Raw genomic sequence first — 17,530 nt, 5'->3', positions numbered from 1 at the left:
GCAAGATCCCAAATTGAGTATATTGTCTTATAGATCAGTCAAAATTCTCAGTTAAATTTTAAAATTTAGACCACAAAAGAACAATGAGGCAAATAAACAAGACGGAGGGAGTATAATTAACTTACAAAATAAAGTCAAAATAACATATAATCATACGTATTAAAATGAAAAACGGAAATTTTATCAAAAAGCATATCTATTAAAATGAAAAAGTTTATATACTTCGTATTATATCTAAATAGTCAAGTGAAATTATATCATATTCGTATAATCGTATATGTATTGATTATATGTTTAAGACTTTTACTAAAAGATAATCAAAGATATATAGATCATTACAAAATGTAAAATTGATGGTATTCCAAAAGTTGTAATAGGACAATATACAATTCTTTGTTAGACATGCAACATACATTCTATTCTTCATATGTTGTGTAATCCTTAACTTAAAGTATAACCAACATAACTGGAATAATACGCACTGCTGACATCCTAATGAAGTATGTAGCTTCATAATTATTAGCAAGCTAAATTATATACTAATAGCCAAATAATAATGTATTTTATACTAGTATTATTCCTTATACAAATAACTGTTAATGTTATTAGCTAAAAATGAGTAAGCAAATTAATTGACAACTAGTTGCTTAATACAAAAGATTGCTAATACGACATCCAATAATTGGCTGTATTGGCTGTATAGATAGTGGCAAATATAAACTTGCCATGTGGTACTCTCATGTCCAGCCCAATTTCTTTGTTAAATAGTCTCACCTTAATAATGTACTTATTTATGTAATGTACTAGATTATATAATATGCTATATACTATATATTAAGCCTTAATTTCTATATCAAACACCCTCCAAGAAAACAAAAGATAAACTTTACTCTTTTTGATCTAAATAACACAACAGATAAAAATATTAAGAAATGGGGAATTGCATAGAGCATGAATCATCTCAAGTTATATGGGGAGGGGAAGATTGGACGTCGTTGTTGATGAGCAACGGCGAAAATAGAGCAATGAAGATGGAGGAAGAGGAGCTACTAAGGAAGATAAGAGCAAAATACTCGGTATCAAAAGAGGTAAAGGTGAAGATGACAAAGAAGCAATTTGAAGAATGGTTAAAGAAGATAGATGTGGAACAAGAAGGGTTGTGTGTTGAACAAACATTGGGAGAGTTGATGAAAGTTGGTGTTCAATGTAAGGTGCATGAAATTTCTTGGAAGCCTAGATTGAAAGTCATTCCTGAAGCTAAGCTACATTAGTTTAATTTGGTCATTATTTCTTCTTAAATGTAATAATATATAGTTAGGTTTTGTTTAACAAGCAAGGGTTTTAATTAGTTGCTTGATAGATGTGGGTGTATAATGGATTAAATTGCCATTTTTGATAATTTGTACATATTGTTGAAGCCATGTTTAAATTTGGGATATTAAAAACTTATTTTTAAAAAAATTATTGTTCGTCATTAAGTGTGAATGAATTAGTATTAATGGTATTATTAGAATTATTTTTTAAGAACGAGTACAATTTTTTACGTACTGTCTCACAAATTACATGTATAGTCTACATTTAAATGTAATTATTTTACGCCTTTGTATATTGTGCTTTCTACACGATCACGTACAAAGAGGATGTAAAATTACACTTAGTTGCACATAGGATGGATCCTAGAAGGACACGGATTTATATTTTAATGTGTACTTTCATTGTGCTATTCCATGATATATAAGATCGAGATTATAGTAACCTCACCCTCTCTCCCGGCCGGCCACATACTGTCATGTACTCATGTTGTTGCCGTCACTTCTTAGAGGATTATCAAGTGCTCTCACGTTGTCTATATATATTAATTACGAAGTTTTTCTTTATTTATTAATTTTCACGTACATAAGCTTTCATTATTGTTGCTCCTAATTTAACAATTAGTAATGGTTGCATCCACGTGGTAGTGGACTGGTGGTAGTGGTATGACATTTGATGGAGTCATCAACCTCGTCTTTGGTTATTCACATTGGTGTTGAAGAGGTAAATATCAATTGTGGTGGAAGCAAATTAAAGGGAGGCCGGGAAATTGTGTATTTTGTTTTATATCTTCAAACCTGAGCTTAACGTTGTTAGCCACGATGATCGTATGTAGAAAAATCAAAGATGGGAAGGGGGAAATTTCTCATTTGAGTCCTTTGAAATTTGATCCCTAAATCATAGGGATTTGAGATTTTGAGGTGAGATCGAGCAATACCACTTGAACTTTGTTTGATAATTTTGTTTGGTGCAATTGTGAGATTTATTTTTATTTTATTTTTATTTTAAAATTTTACAGCAATTATAGTAGTTATCCAAACATTTTTTTTTTCTTCTTTTGTATTACGTGTAAGACATGTTAAACTCACAATACATATATACCTATACAAAACCCTTTACAATTCACATTGAAATCAATCAATCCCCTAGACTTACAAAGTACAATACAATTATCCCATAACATAACATAAACACTTTTTTCCTACATGAAGTAAGTCATAAAATTTGTACAAGTCATTTTAAAAAAAAAAAAAAAAAAAAATAGTTAAACCATTTTACACCAACCTTAGCTTGTTGTAAAACTCAAAAATTTTGTACAAGTTAACAAAAACATATAGCACTAAACTTCATATATGGTCTGCAACATAGGCCTCCAAGATCTATGATATGTCTTACAATGAACACTAACTTTGATCAATTGAGCTAAAGCTTGTTCAACGCACAACCCCTTTTGTTCTACATTCATTTTCCCTAACCATTTCTCTAATTGCTTCTTTGTTACCTTCACCTTCACCTCTTTTATTTTCGACGTCGTTGAACTCTTTGTTTCTTTGCTATCATATGTAGTTGCTAACTCTTCCTCTTCCTCTTCCTTTTTCATGGCCGATTTTTCGTCTTCGGTCATCATTGCCGGCGTCCAATCCTCCCCTCCCCATATAGCTTGAGATTGTGGCTTTATACAATTCCCCATTATTTTTATAAATTCGACTAATTTTTGTGTTATTTTTTACGTGCTAGTGTTGTTGTATTTATAATCTTAGAAGTTTAATTTTTTATTTCTCAAAAATATGTTTGATAAAGAAGGCTATAATTTGGATGCCATTATCCAGTTATTTGGGAGCCTTTTATACATGGATAATACACTGTTTTTGAGAAGAGAAGGTCAAAAAAGTCGTCAAACCAATAGCACAAGTTAATTAGTGTAAATTGCCATGTAATTAAGAATATTAATACAAGATTAGGACGAAATAGTCTTGCCTGGCAGGTAATGATAAAAGTTGTGTGCGTAAAAAAAATTTAGTGTTGACTGACTCTTGCATATCTACTGTATGTACAAGTTAAAGCATTATATGGAATTATGGATAATTATGAATTGTAAACTTTAGAATTATTGTCCAAAAGCAACTAAGTAGTTTGCATGTGCATGCTGACTCATTATTACTTGTACATTTTATATACTTTTATATATTATCTTGTTTGTACTCCCTCCGTCCCATAATATAGTTTTTGTTTGTGTTTTTTCACGGTATTTAAGAAATAGGAGGAGATTGAAAGTGGATAAAGTACATTAATAAAAGTGAAAAGTACAATCATAGACAAAAGTTAAAGAGAGAAAGTGAAAAAAAGTAGAAGGCATGTGCAAAATTCAAGGGTAAATTAGGAAGTACAATGAATAAAGTTAAAAAAGTGAGGGTATAATGGTATTTACATACTATCCAAAAATAGAAACAAAAACAACATTTTGATTCTCTAAAACAGGAAAACAGGAACTATATTATGGGACGGAGGGTGTATAAGATTTAAGGGACCGCGAAAAAAGTAGATTGAAAAAAATAGGTGGCTGAGTGTGAAATCCAATTCAAAATTAAATAAAAGAACATTAAAGATAAACTATACCATAAGGAAAACAAGGTACTCCTTATATGAATTGAAACAATACACCCCGTCATAAAAAGCAATTAGGGGATGGATCGTACTATATATTTGGCTAGGTAGATTAATTAAATTCTTTATTCCGACTTACAATATAGCCCTTTAATTTCATCTTGAGACAATATTTAATTTTGAATATTCAGGAAAATAAATATATTTTATTAACCTTAAAAATATTTACACAACACGTCTTGAAATAAATCGAACCATGCATGATCATACGACAATGAGAGAAAATTGGATCTAAAACTTTGGAAGAGGATAGGATCATCTCAACATGCATAAGCTGTCAAACTCAAATAAAACGGCTCAGCCTTCTCATTCACATGTAAGGTGTATATATAGGTACAAGAGATATTCCTAACCCTAACTAGAATAGGAATAAGATAAATATGAACATAACTAGGAAACTAAATATATTATACAATCTTTCCTAATTATTATCTCAACATCCCCCCTCAAGATGGAGCATGTAGATCTCGAATGCCCATCTTGTCAATTAACAATTCAAATTGCGCCTTCCCTAAGGCTTTTGTAAAAATGTCCGCCAATTGAACCTTCGTAGAAACATACGATGGCTTAATAACTCCTTCTTTAATGGCATCTCTAATAAAGTGACAATCTACCTCAATGTGTTTTGTCCTCTCATGAAACACCGGATTATTTGCAATATGAAGTGCCGATTGACTATCACAGTACATGTTCATACCTTGTTTATGTTCTACACCCAAGGATCGAAGGATTTGTTTCAAGTGTTTCAACTCACATGTCAACATTGTCATGGACCTATACTCGGCATCAGTGGAACTTGTCGCTACTGTTGGTTGCTTTTTAGTCTTCCAAGACACAGGAGATAGTCCAAGAAGTACAAACCAACCAGTCAACGATCTACGAGACAAAGGACAACTCGCCTAATCCGAGTCACACCAACCTTCCAACTGAAGATTGCTATCAGACCTCAAGAGAATACCTTGACCCGGACATTTCTTCAAATATCTGACTACTCTCAAAGCTGCCTCCCAATGTTCCTCTTTGGGGCATTGCATAAACTGAGACAGAATATGCACCGAATAAGCCAAATCCGGCCTCGTGACTGCCAAGTAAATCAAACGACCAATCAACTGCCTATATCGTTCAACATCTGCAAACTCCTTCCCTTCTGCGAGAGCAAGTTTATGATTTTGTTGCATCGGGAAATCTGCCGGTTTAGCACCTAGTAGCCCTATCTCAGAGATAATATCCATAGCATACTTGCGTTGACATACATAGAAACCGTGCTTGCTACGAGCCACTTCTAGCCCCAAAAAATATTTCACGGCTCCCAAATCCTTCATTTTAAAGCATTCACTCAGATATGTTTTAAAATTCTCCAATGCAAATGTATTATTTCCTGCAATTATCATGTCATCCACATAAATCAAGACACTCAACTGCAATCCACCCTTCGAAAAAGTGAATAGAGAATAGTCGGAATATGACTGTTTAAACCCATATTGCTTCAACGCCTTGGACAATTTTTCAAACCAACACCTCGGAGCCTGTTTCAAACCATACAGAGATTTCTTCATTTTGCACACTTTTTCAGAATTATTTTTCTGAAACCCCGGTGGAACTTTCATATATATCTCTTCTTCTAAATCACCATGCAAGAAAGCATTATGCACATCCATTTGATGTACATCCCAGTTTTTAATCGCGGCAACTGTTAGAAAAATACGTACCGTTGACATTTTTGCTACAGGTGCGAACGTTTCATTATAGTCAATGCCTTCCTCCTAATGATTGCCAAGGATCACCAATCTTGCTTTCAGACGCAACAAATTGCCTGCCTCATCTCTCTTCTCGGTGTAAACCCACTTGCTTCCAAGTGCCTTCTTTCCCACCGGAAGATCTTCTAGTGTCCAAGTTCCCTGATCCTCGAGAGCCTTTATTTCTAAGGCCATAGCTTCTCTCCAGCCTTCATGTTGCATTGCTTCTTTGAAAGATCTCGGAATTTTTGCCTCTGTCACTACAGCAATATATTTTCTGTGTTTTTCGGAAAAACGATCATAATTCACAAAATATGTTATAGGATAGGGAGTACCTGACGAGGATGATGTCGCGGGTGTAGGTGGACTTTTACTTTTCCGAATGGTGTGTGTGACGCAATCGCGCAGCTTTGTCGAAGGAATTTTTACTCTCTTTCCCCGACCCAACTCTTCTTCACCGGAAACCGCCTCACTGGAAACCACCCCTGCACCGTCCTTGTCCCCCCTGCATTGCTGCTGTTGTACACCCTCCGACACCTCATACGTACCCCTAAGGGCTGCTGCTGCAGTGTCATGTGCTGTGGCAGCTTGGGGCTGCTGATCTAGCGAGCTGCCAGCGCCTGTTGATGATGCTGCCTGGCCAGCGCTCGCTGGATTTCCAGCGCCCCGAGCAGAAGCAGCAGCACTGCTACCCTGCGTGCTTGCTGCGGACGTTGGGTCTGGCAGCTGCTGGGTGGCTGCGTGTGGCTGCCTTGCTGCACTCGGCTGGCCAGTCACCTCCCTCGCACTCATCTCATCCCCCTTATCCACCAATGCACCATTGTGCCACACCATAAATTCATATTCTTCATCATCATAACTAAACTCCAAGTCACCAAACATCATCGAAGTCTTCAATTGATCAATATTCTCTGTCAAACTCTCCTTAAATGGAAACACACGCTCATGGAATTTCACATCTCGTGAAACAAAATACTCACGAGATTCCAAATCAAACAGTTGCCACCCTTTCTTCCCAAAGGAGTAACCCAAGAAAACACATTTTCTACTCCGCGACGCAAATTTATCTCCTTTACTTCGTTGATTATGTGCATAACACAAACAACCAAACACTCTTATAAGCTCATATGGGGGAAGTTTACCAAATAACATCTCATAAGGAGTTTTATTTTGAATCACAGAACTAGGAGTTCTATTAATCAAATAACATGCTGTCAACACACATTCACCCCAAAATTTTATAGGAAGTTTTCCTTGAAAACGCAAAGCCCGAGCCACATTAAGAATATGTTGGTGTTTCCTCTCTACTCTCCCATTTTGTTGAGGCGTTCCAACACAGGATGATTCAAAAATAATACCATTTTGAACAAAATAATCTTGAAGGTGATTGAATTCGGTACCATTATCACTTCTAACAACCTTTATATCTCTATTAAATTGTCGTTTAATCAAGGCAATAAAATTGAGAAAGGTAAATTCAACTTCAGTTTTATTTTGAATCAAATAAACCCAAACACCTCTAGAAAAATCATCGACTATTGTCAAAAACAACTTAGCACCACATGACGATACTACCTTGTACGGACCCCACAAATCAATGTGAACTAAATCAAACAAACCGCTAGCTTTATTCTCACTATCAGGAAAACTATCTCTAGATTGTTTTGCCCGAGGGCATACATCACACACATCATTATTGTTTCTAATAGAGTTACTCACAGGTGGAAGTAACTTTAGAACTTTCTCCGACGGATGACCCATTCGTTGATGCCAAAGATCCACCACACAATCCACTGCTAGAACCTTCACATGCGGCACACCTCGGAAAAGTAAAGTCCATCTTGTCGTTCACCCACGCCAATCACCGTCCTCGTCAAATGGTCCTGAATAACACAAATTTTGTTAGTAAATTGAATTATACATCGATTTTCATCGCTAAGTTGAGTTACAGAAATTAAATTGCAATTTAAGTGGGGAACAAATAACACATTATCAAGCACCAAACCACCCTCTAGGGTGACCGAACCCAATTGATTTGCATTCACCGTTTGACCATCCGGCAAACCCACCGGACAATTTTGTATGGTCTTGATATTTCTCATGATGGACAAATCATTAGTAACATGATTAGAAGCTCCTGTATCCACAATCCATAATACGCTTGTATTACCTTCCAATCGTGACTTGGTTTTGCTCAAAATATCAATTATTTGTTGTGCTTGCTCTACCGAAACTCCCGCAAGTCCTTGAACAAGATTTGTTTGCGATGAAGAGCTACTACCGGAGTTGGTTGCACCCCCTCCTTGCACCGCATTAGCCCGTGCCGATGTAGGGGCAGCATTAGATGAGTTCCCTTGCTCCCCCACATAACCACGACCTCCTTTACCTCCACGATTGCTAGAGCCACCACGACCACGACCTCTTCCACCTTTCTGATTGTCATCCCAACCCGGCGGAAAGCCAATAATCTGATAACACCCCTTTTTGTCATGACCCACACGATTGCAATGGGTACAAAATGGTCGGTCTCCATCTCCCGAATCACTCCTAGCACGGGAATCAACCTTGAATGCCATCACATTCTCCTTCGCCTTATTGTCACGACCTCGTAATCTTTCGGTATTAATTACCGTTTGATATGCACTATCCACCATGGGAAGAGGAGATTGTGCGAGTAATTGTGCTCGAATTGACTCATATGGATCATCTAAGCCAATCAAAAAATAATGCAAGTAGTCCTCTTCACGAATATCTCCTACTTGCTTCGCAATATTGCATGTGCAACCACCACAAGAACATTTAGGAACACGGCAAAATTGGACCAATTCCTTCCATATTTTAGATAATCTTCCAAAATAATCCGTCACTGTCTCGGAAGCCGCTTGTTTACAAACTCCCAAATCTTGCTTGAGTTGGCACACACGAGTCCCACTGACGACGCAATATCTTTGTTGCAAATGCCTCCATAAGTCACGCACAATATCATAGTCATCAATCGTCGATCGTAAACCATCATCCAAAGTATTATTTATCCATGATACTAGCATTGAATTCACGGCTATCCAATGCTTATATTTAGGAGAATCAGCAGCCGGTTTTTGAATGGAACCGTCTACAAAGCCAAATTTCCACTTCGCAATTAACGATCGGCGCACAGCCTTGGACCAATCATCATAATTCGATCCTGTCAATTTGATCGGTGTAATTACGATACCCGGATGATCACTAGAGCCAAGATGATACTCAAGATCATTCGATGGTGGTGGCGGTGGTGTTTCATCATCACCCTTCACCATCTCTCTGCCTCACTGTATTTTGCGGAAAAAAAATTGATTTCGGAACCTAAGCTCTAGATACCATGTCAAACTCAAATAAAACGGCTCAGCCTTCTCATTCACATGTAAGGTGTATATATAGGTACAAGAGATATTCCTAACCCTAACTAGAATAGGAATAAGATAAATATGAACATAACTAGGAAACTAAATATATTATACAATCTTTCCTAATTATTATCTCAACATAAGCCAAGAAAAAAAAAAGAAATAAGATATTGTTCCCTTACAAAGTTATTACACTTACAATCAATGTATATTGTCTCTGTTTATTAACAATTATAGTGCGTGTTAGGTTTTATCTTTTGCATGTTTAATTCATATAAATCAACTTTGTTCAGCATATTGTTTTGCTAATAAGTTGGTTTTCAGCTGTCAGTCTCAAGCTTGGATAAACTGATAATTTGATAAAGAAGGAGGGTTACGATAGGTCTGTGATATTCAGTTTAAAACTTTGTCACATCGTTTGTCATGAGCCATAATGTTTGAGAGTAGTATTAGAATGGATGAGCTCTTGGAAAATCTTCATTTTAGTTTATGTATGTAGCCGACTTCTTCACTTATGAGGCATTGAAGAAGAAGACGAGAAAGAAGAAGATCAGATGTCAAGGGTGGTTGTTGTATTTTAATTTCAATATGTATTGTAAAATTATGAACTTAGCTGTGATACTTATTATTTTTGAAAATTAAAGATATTATGGCCTGTAAAGTTGTAGATTATGTTAACATGTATGTTACATGTGTGAAACATATAGTACTAGTGTACCACTAATCTATATCTTTACTAGAGCAGTGGATAATTAATCCAATAGAATGATTCACTAATCAAGTAATCCTTCCTTTTTTTTTCTTCCTTTTCTTTTATTTTCTTTTATCTAAGTTCTAATCACTTTTCGTTTTTATCCATTTTCTAAGTCTACCTGCTTTGTCCCTTTTATAACAACTTTTGTTAATTTTTTTTATCATTCACTATCCCTCTTTGTAGTGCCCAATTTTATTATAATCTCTTACTTTAATATCTCTTCTTTATATACTCCGCATAATATAAAAGTATTCACATGCATGGTCTAGAACTCAACAAAACGAAGAGAGCATTTTCAGAACAATTCAATTCAACAAAATCAATGCCTTTTTATTTGCTAGTGTCTACATTAAATTCTCACCTGATCTGAAACGTGACAATTGAAAATTATAATACATGCATGAAGTAACACGTTGAATCGAGGAACTAGCTGAGGAAAGAAAGAAAGAAAAAGAGATAAAGAGTTGAACAGCATATCAACTTTGAATGTTTTCTCTAACATACCAATTGCATCAGAAACTATTCAAGCACATTTTTTTTTTTTCCAAATTAATTTTCAATCTTTAAATAATTTTGTCTTATGTGTATAACTAAAGTGAGTACACTTGCTTTATTTAATCTTTTTAGTAAATTAATTAATTAGATTCTTCAAAATTCGAGGGATCTCTCACGAACTGCATCTGATCTCATCATAATGTCAATAATCTTCTTTTTCCCAAGTTTCAAACACTATATATAGTTTTTTTTTTTATTTATTATTTTTAATCTCACGGTATATAGTTAGTTATACAAAAGTGAGACCGATGAAGGGGATAATGATACTTGTATAAATAATTAAATGTAAAATACGAATAAAATGTATCCGTATTAATGTACAAGCTATGTATCCTTATACCTTTAAGTTTGACCAATAAAGTATCTAAGTATAATTTTACCTAGTATTACAACTTCAATCTTAAGGGAAACTTATAAATTTCATAGAGATCGAGTCTAATATTTAAATAGTCAGTTTTCTCTAGAAGTTGTTAGTGAGGTGAATTTAAATTTGATTATTGAAGTTTAATTTTACTAAGATTGGAGAATATTTCCACATGAACTTCGATGCCATCTTAGTTTTCTTTTGGTTTTTTGTTGTTTGTTTTGTTCGTTGATAATTGCCTCCGTTTTATGATTGTGATTTTGTATGTAATATTCTGATGTGTAATTTTAATGATTCATATTTTGTTTTTATTGGTTGTAGTTTCAAGTGATATGATTTCAATATGTAATATTTAGATTGCAATGTTCACATCATATCCTTTATTTAAACAATAACACTGGTTTGGTGGGCTCTACAATAGTAGCTACATGCAGTCCAAGGACCATCCCCGTTATGGATAGTGATCTGAATAGGTACAACTTTGGAAATAATTTTGATGGTATAGAGGTACAAGTTTATTTTAATGTATATGAATAAACTCATTTATCTCGTTAGAGAATTAAAAACATTATAATTTACATTTGATACGCGTTAATAAGTTCATAACACAACAAAATTGTAGAAATCAGTAGCTTTTTGCTTTGTCTGTTATATTTTCCGATATTTTTCGATATCATCTCTAACATTGTCCTTATATTTTCCGCTTTGACTCACTCCCCCCTCTTTCAATATCTCATATCACTCCCTTTGATCTTTTATTAGAGAACCAATAAGTAATTAAATATCAGTTATGATAGTATATGATACCAAAAAAAAAAAAAAAAAAAAAACTAAACTACGTTTTAGCCAGAATATGTTAGCATTATTTGATAAGGTAGAGTTTAGAGATTGAGGTTATGTCCTTACTTATTATTTGTGGTAGAATTGAAGTTAACTTTCAACCAAGTTGAAGCTTACTTGCAAGTGGCTTGGCTCAAGGCCAAATGTAGTCAAACTTGTCAAATTTAAGCTTCTTAATCAGAATTAATTCAATTAGGATGACAAAAGGCAGTCATTCACTTTTGATTCTTGCATAATTTTATCAATTTGGTCAAAGAGCTTATTCACCCCACGTGTATACGATATATACTAATCAAAATTCACTAACCTTATTTTGCTTAGAGCTGTCAAAAGCTGACCCGACCCGAAATACCGACCCTAACCCGACCCTAACCCTAACCCGTCTGAACCCAAAAAAAATGGCGACCCGAACCCGACCTAACCCGACCTGAAACCAATCCTAGACCTGAGTTGACCCGAGCATTTGAGACCCGAACCCGACCATGACCCGACCTAGAGAGGACCCGACCCGAATGTGACCCGTAAATTATTGACCTGAACCGAACCCGACTCAGACCCGAGAATGACCCAAACCCGATTTAACCCGTCAAAACCCGAATTCAACCCGACCTGTTACTAACCCGACCCGAGTTCAACCCGACCCGTGCCTAACCCGACTCGATTTTAAACCCGACCCGAAATAAACCCGACTTGTAATTGACCCGACCCAAATTCAACCCGACTTGTTATTGACCCGACCCGAATTTAAACTCGACCTATTACTAACCCGAATTTTAGGATTTAGGAATTTTTAGGATAAAAAGAGTACTCCGTATTGATTATTGAGTTTCAGGCTTTTTTTTTTTCAATTTATTAACATAGATTCTAATTATAAAACAAAAGTGGCCTTTTTCATCTTACTTGACTTATCTCTTACATAATCCTCGTCAAAGAAAAACTGAACTGGACAGCAGCAAAAAAAATAAAAAAATTAAACAAAAAAATAAAAAATACACGGGACCCAGACAATAGCAAGTCTTTCTAATCTTACTTGACTTATCTTTTTTTTTTATTATTATTATTATTATTAATTTTTATAAGGGAATTCAAATCTTTGACTTGAACCACACCCGAGACCGACTTGAAAATGACTCGACATGATTATAACCCGCAAATTATTGAATTGCCAATTTGAACTCGAGAATGACCAGACAAGTTTAAATGACCCAACTTGATTGTAACCCGCAAATTATTAACTAAACCCGAGTTGAACCCAAGAATGACTCGACTTGGAAATGACCCGATTATAACCCGCAAGTTTTTTACTTGAACCAAACCCGACCCGAACCCGAGAATGACTCGACTTGATTATGACCCGCAAATTATTGACTTGAACCGAACCCGACTCAAACCTGATAATGACCCGATCTGATTATAACCCGAAAATAATTGACTTGAACCGAACCCGACTCGAACCCGAACAAGACCCTAACTCGTTGAAACCCGTAAAAACCCGAATGTAACCCGACCTGTTCTTCACCCGACCCGAATGTAACCCGACTTGTTATTGACCCGACCCAAACCCGACCCTAACCCGATAAGATGTATGACCCGACATGACCCGACTCAAGCATGACTCAACCCGAACCCGACCCGCATAGGTCCCGACATTAACCCGTACTGACCCGACCCGATATGACTCGACCCACACTAACCCGACTCAGACCCGACCCATTTACCCGAATTGACAGCTCTAATTTTGCTTATCTCCTCTTTTCTAAGTCTATGGGCAAATTTTATTATATATGGACTTATAATTTAAAATTTTAGATATCAACTTAATAAGTTGAGGGATGGTACTCATACAGTCATACGTTGGAATAAATCCGTCTACATGTTTGTCATACGTCTCTTTACATTAAAATTGAAACATTATTCAATTATACTACTTTGTATTTCTTTATTATAAGATGAATTTAAAAGCTAGTGACCTCATTTTAATTTTTATACAAATTCCAATTAATTGTGTTGACAAATTTATATGTAACTTAAATTAAATGATTAGTGTCCGATTGAAACTATTTATTGGTTGGTATATAAATTTTGCTAATAAAAATACGAGTAATACTATCAATATTAATTATAATTGTTTAATTGACAATAATTTTATTTACTCGAAATCTGGAAACTTAGGCCCTGTTTAGTTCGCCTTATATTTGCTTATTTGAACTTATCTGGTCTGGTCTGGTCTAATCTAGACTGGTCTGATCTTATCTGATCTGGTGTGATCTGATCTGATTTGAATGTCAAATTTGACAAAACTTTGACCTTAAATATACGATAATCTATACGGAAAAAATATATCAAGTGGGGTGTTGTTAGATTTGTAATAATGTGTACTTTATTAATATGTGATTTTCAGAATTTTTTTCATCACGAAATTAAAGATATTTAGCGATAAAAAACTGCACATAAAACGATGATCTGATCTGAACTTATTTTTTCTGATCTGATCTGATCTGATCTAAACTTATTTTTTCTGAAATAAGTAAAAATAAGGTGAACTAAACAAGGCCTTACTATCCCTCAAGGTAAGTGTTTGAGGAAACAGAATCTTCCTCGATTTGCAAGGATATTTCGCGTATCAAGATGTCATAAGCTTGAGGTATAATGTCCGAACGTACTTGAATTGAGTTTTGCCTTGCAGAATGTCTAAGAGCTAGGCCTGCAAGAAAAAGAGAGTAAGCTGCCTCGGGGGTTTGACCCGAGAACTCCCCCCTGACGCTCAAGTCAGCAAAATGTACTTAGTAGAGAGAGAATGGGAGAGATTAGAAAAAGTTACCATCATTAATCATTGGTTGGATATTTATAGATGTACTTTTAGCCTTTTAGGTGATAATTCTGTACTTTATTGGACATATTAGGGGTAAATTTGTACTTTGTGATGATTAATGGATAGTTAATTATGATAAGCTAGATCATTAAGGAGTATTTTCGTCATTAAAATAAGGCTTAGGACACGAACTAGGCGCCCAAACAGTAAGTGTGCCCGACTGGTCCGATCCTAAAGATGTAGAGCTTAGTTATGGTTAAACAAGGAGTGACATTTAACACTCTTAAAAAAGTTAGCTTGTTGAGATTTGTACGAGTAATTAATTTTGCAACTTTGCAAGACAAAAAACAATTATGTTTTTCTTATATCTAACCAAATATCCACTTAGGAGATTCAAAATTATTCACGTACTCTATTACGGGAGTACTACTTTTTATTATTATTCCCAACTCAATTAAATTCCATTAAAGGTTTATAGATTAAAATATAAAATAGATACCGATAATAAATTCCAGGAAAAAAAAATAAAAATCAAACTTTGATGTGTCTTTCAACCATGTACTTCGTATATGATTTGATGTATACAAATGGAAAAAAGTTCATAATTAACTATATGTACAACTTTACAACCTACCAAAATACCAACTTGATCAACTATACAATAATCAACCGTTGTTGTATTCACCTAACTACCCAAAAAAAAAAAAAAAAAAAACCAAAAAGGAAAAAAGAAAAATGATAAGAGAGTAAATTACTCTCTCCGTACCATGTACTTGTCTCGTTTGATCAAAAAAGCTCACATATTCGATGAAATAGCTAGATCAAATGAGACAAGTAAAATGATAAGGGGGTAATAACTAAACTTCGGGAATACTCTGCAACCTAGGCTTCCAAGACTTAAGGTGGGTGGTCTCACAATGAACACTAACTCTCACCAATTGTCCCAATATTTGTCCAGCAGATATCCCTCCATGATTTTGTACATCCAAATCCATGCTCATCTTCCCTAGCAATTCTTCCAATTGCTTCTTTGTTATCTTTACCTTTACCTCTTTTATCTTAGAACAATCCTTCTTGGTATCTTCCATTATTGTTTCGCCCGATTTTTCGATGTCGTTCATCATTGCCGGCGTCCAATCTTCCCCTCCCCATTGAGCCCCAGAGTCATGCCTTAGGCAATTCCCCATTTCCTTAGATTTTATAGGAGAAGTAAGGTAAGATTTTTTTTGGGAGGAAATAAAGTTTGATGATACATAAACTCTTATGTATGCTAAGGGTTTATAATGTTTAATAAAAAGGGTGAGTGAGCCCCTTTTATATTGTGGAGAGAAAAGGTGGGTCAAATTAACCAAATAAAATTAGTGGACATGTAGGATTGGGAGGAAAGAGTCCCACCTGGCTGCAGGTATTAATGTTATTATTAGTCTTTGAAAAATTAGTAAAAAGTAATGGAGTAAGTTGACCTCATTACATGACTATGACTATGTTCAATCACTATATATTACTCCCTTCGGTTCCAAGTATTTATCTTCAAGTCACTTTTTACTCTGTTAATACTCCGTATTAATTAAGTGGTATTAGTGAAAGAGAAAATTAATAGGATCGAAAATAATTTTGTGAGTTGGTCTTGTAAAATAATTATTGTATATAATTAATGGGAAAATATTTTAGGTTCAGCCTTGAAAGAAGTTGAGCCCGACTGTAATGGACGGGTGAAGTAATTGTCATGGGTTATTTTCATGGGACAAGGGGCCCTTTACTTAGCATTTAGGCAACAACGTAGCTAAGTTTGCATGTGCTGGCTCATTTATTGGTATGATAGTACCATTTACTTTTCTTGCTGTTTGTTGAGTTGTGTGCCTATATATGTTGTAAGCTTTGGCTAAGCTTGTTATATATTCTGGCTTGGAGTTGTTGGCTAGCAGGCTAGGCGCGAATGAACTATCCAGATTAGCGGAACTCTCTCGCAACCCCTTATTTCTTATTCTGGTGAATGAAATTATTTTGTTGTACCGCACATAGTGCACCAAATACAAGTAGCTAGACATATTTTGGTGAATTGCATACATTGTAAATTGTAATAGCTAATTTGCCTAATTTTTTTGTTAGATGCTACTGTACGCAAGAGTGTTAAATAATAAATATGGGGATGACTGAGGTTTAAAGATATGTTTTGTTAACACGATTAGATAATGTAAGTTGAAGTGACATACGTATAAATGAGATGGAAGACTAATCATAATAGAGTTTTTTTATAATTATTTTATTTTATTTTTAGTTGAAGATGTTAAAAGAACACTAAAGGACTGTTGTGATTGACTGAATTGAGCTTAGCTGAATTGAACTAAATATTTTATGAGAGGAGGATATTAGGAACTGAAGTGAATTGAACTGAAAATAATCTGAAGAGAACAGACTCTAAGGATTAAATATGTCCAAAATTAGTGGTTTGCCTAGTAATTAAATAAAAATAAATAAATAAAATTCTTTGTAGTTAATTACTTTATTAGTAATCATTTATAATTATCATCTTACAAATAAGTTGTTGGATCACTTGATAAGATGACTCTTGGTTAATCGGTTTAGATCCTAGAAATCTAGGGTTAAATTGTACCATGTAGTAAAGGCTACTTAGAGATTAAAAACTAGGGATTCTCAAGTGCTTGGCCCGCAAATACTGGCCCAAAAGTAATAAATTAGATGAATTGGAGTTAAAGAAACCAGTGATACTTCATAAGTTCATATATGATCAATGCAAAGTTAAATATTGCTCAATAGTTAGCATATATATGCAGTATTAAATGTAGAATGAGTCTTTGAGAGCAACATCACCTAAAATTTGAATAAAGATTTTTGATGGAATTGATAAAGTCTACTCAAGGATTAATATACTCATTATATATACTCGTATACATTTTGCATATTTGATTGTTCAATATTTTCTTAAAAATCCTTATCAGAGTAACTTATGAATAATTTGGTCTTCTATCACACCTTGAAGGTCTTCACTTGACTATTTTGATAATAGGAAGTGATGAACTTTCAATATACTTCGAATTAATTATAGACACGGTCTACGGTGAAATTAGCTAGTCGAAATTGAAAACCCTA

The 17,530-nt window shown here is 34.8% G+C and overlaps 2 protein-coding genes across 2 annotated transcripts; both read right to left on the bottom strand.

Moving 5' to 3' along the window:
- Positions 1-5,738: 5,738 nt before the first annotated feature.
- Positions 5,739-7,472, bottom strand: LOC145575725 (uncharacterized). Its single transcript, XM_081633540.1, has one exon. The coding sequence runs from the start codon at positions 7,470-7,472 to the stop codon at positions 5,739-5,741; it is 1,734 nt and encodes a 577-aa protein (XP_081489666.1).
- Positions 7,473-7,516: 44 nt separating this feature from the next.
- Positions 7,517-9,007, bottom strand: LOC145575724 (uncharacterized). Its single transcript, XM_081633539.1, has 2 exons — positions 7,712-9,007; positions 7,517-7,594 (listed from the first exon to the last, which is right to left on the bottom strand). The coding sequence occupies exons 1-2, from the start codon at positions 9,005-9,007 to the stop codon at positions 7,517-7,519; spliced, it is 1,374 nt and encodes a 457-aa protein (XP_081489665.1).
- Between the last annotated feature and the right edge of the window lie 8,523 nt (positions 9,008-17,530).

The sequence above is a fragment of the Chenopodium album genome, chromosome 13 (genome assembly GCF_948465745.1).
Source record: "Chenopodium album chromosome 13, dcCheAlbu1.1, whole genome shotgun sequence".
NCBI lineage: Eukaryota > Viridiplantae > Streptophyta > Magnoliopsida > Caryophyllales > Amaranthaceae > Chenopodium > Chenopodium album.
Note: the sequence above shows the minus strand (reverse complement) of the source record. Positions and strands in the feature narration are given on the sequence as shown.

Coding starts and splice junctions, on each gene's coding strand:
- LOC145575724 (XM_081633539.1), bottom strand. CDS start 9,007: ATGGTGAAGGGTGATGATGAAACACCACCGCCACCACCATCGAATGAT. Junction 7,595..7,711: donor TCACCCTAGAGGGTGGTTTG/GTGCTTGATAAT, acceptor TGTGTTATTCAG/GACCATTTGACGAGGACGGT.
- LOC145575725 (XM_081633540.1), bottom strand. CDS start 7,472: ATGGGTCATCCGTCGGAGAAAGTTCTAAAGTTACTTCCACCTGTGAGT.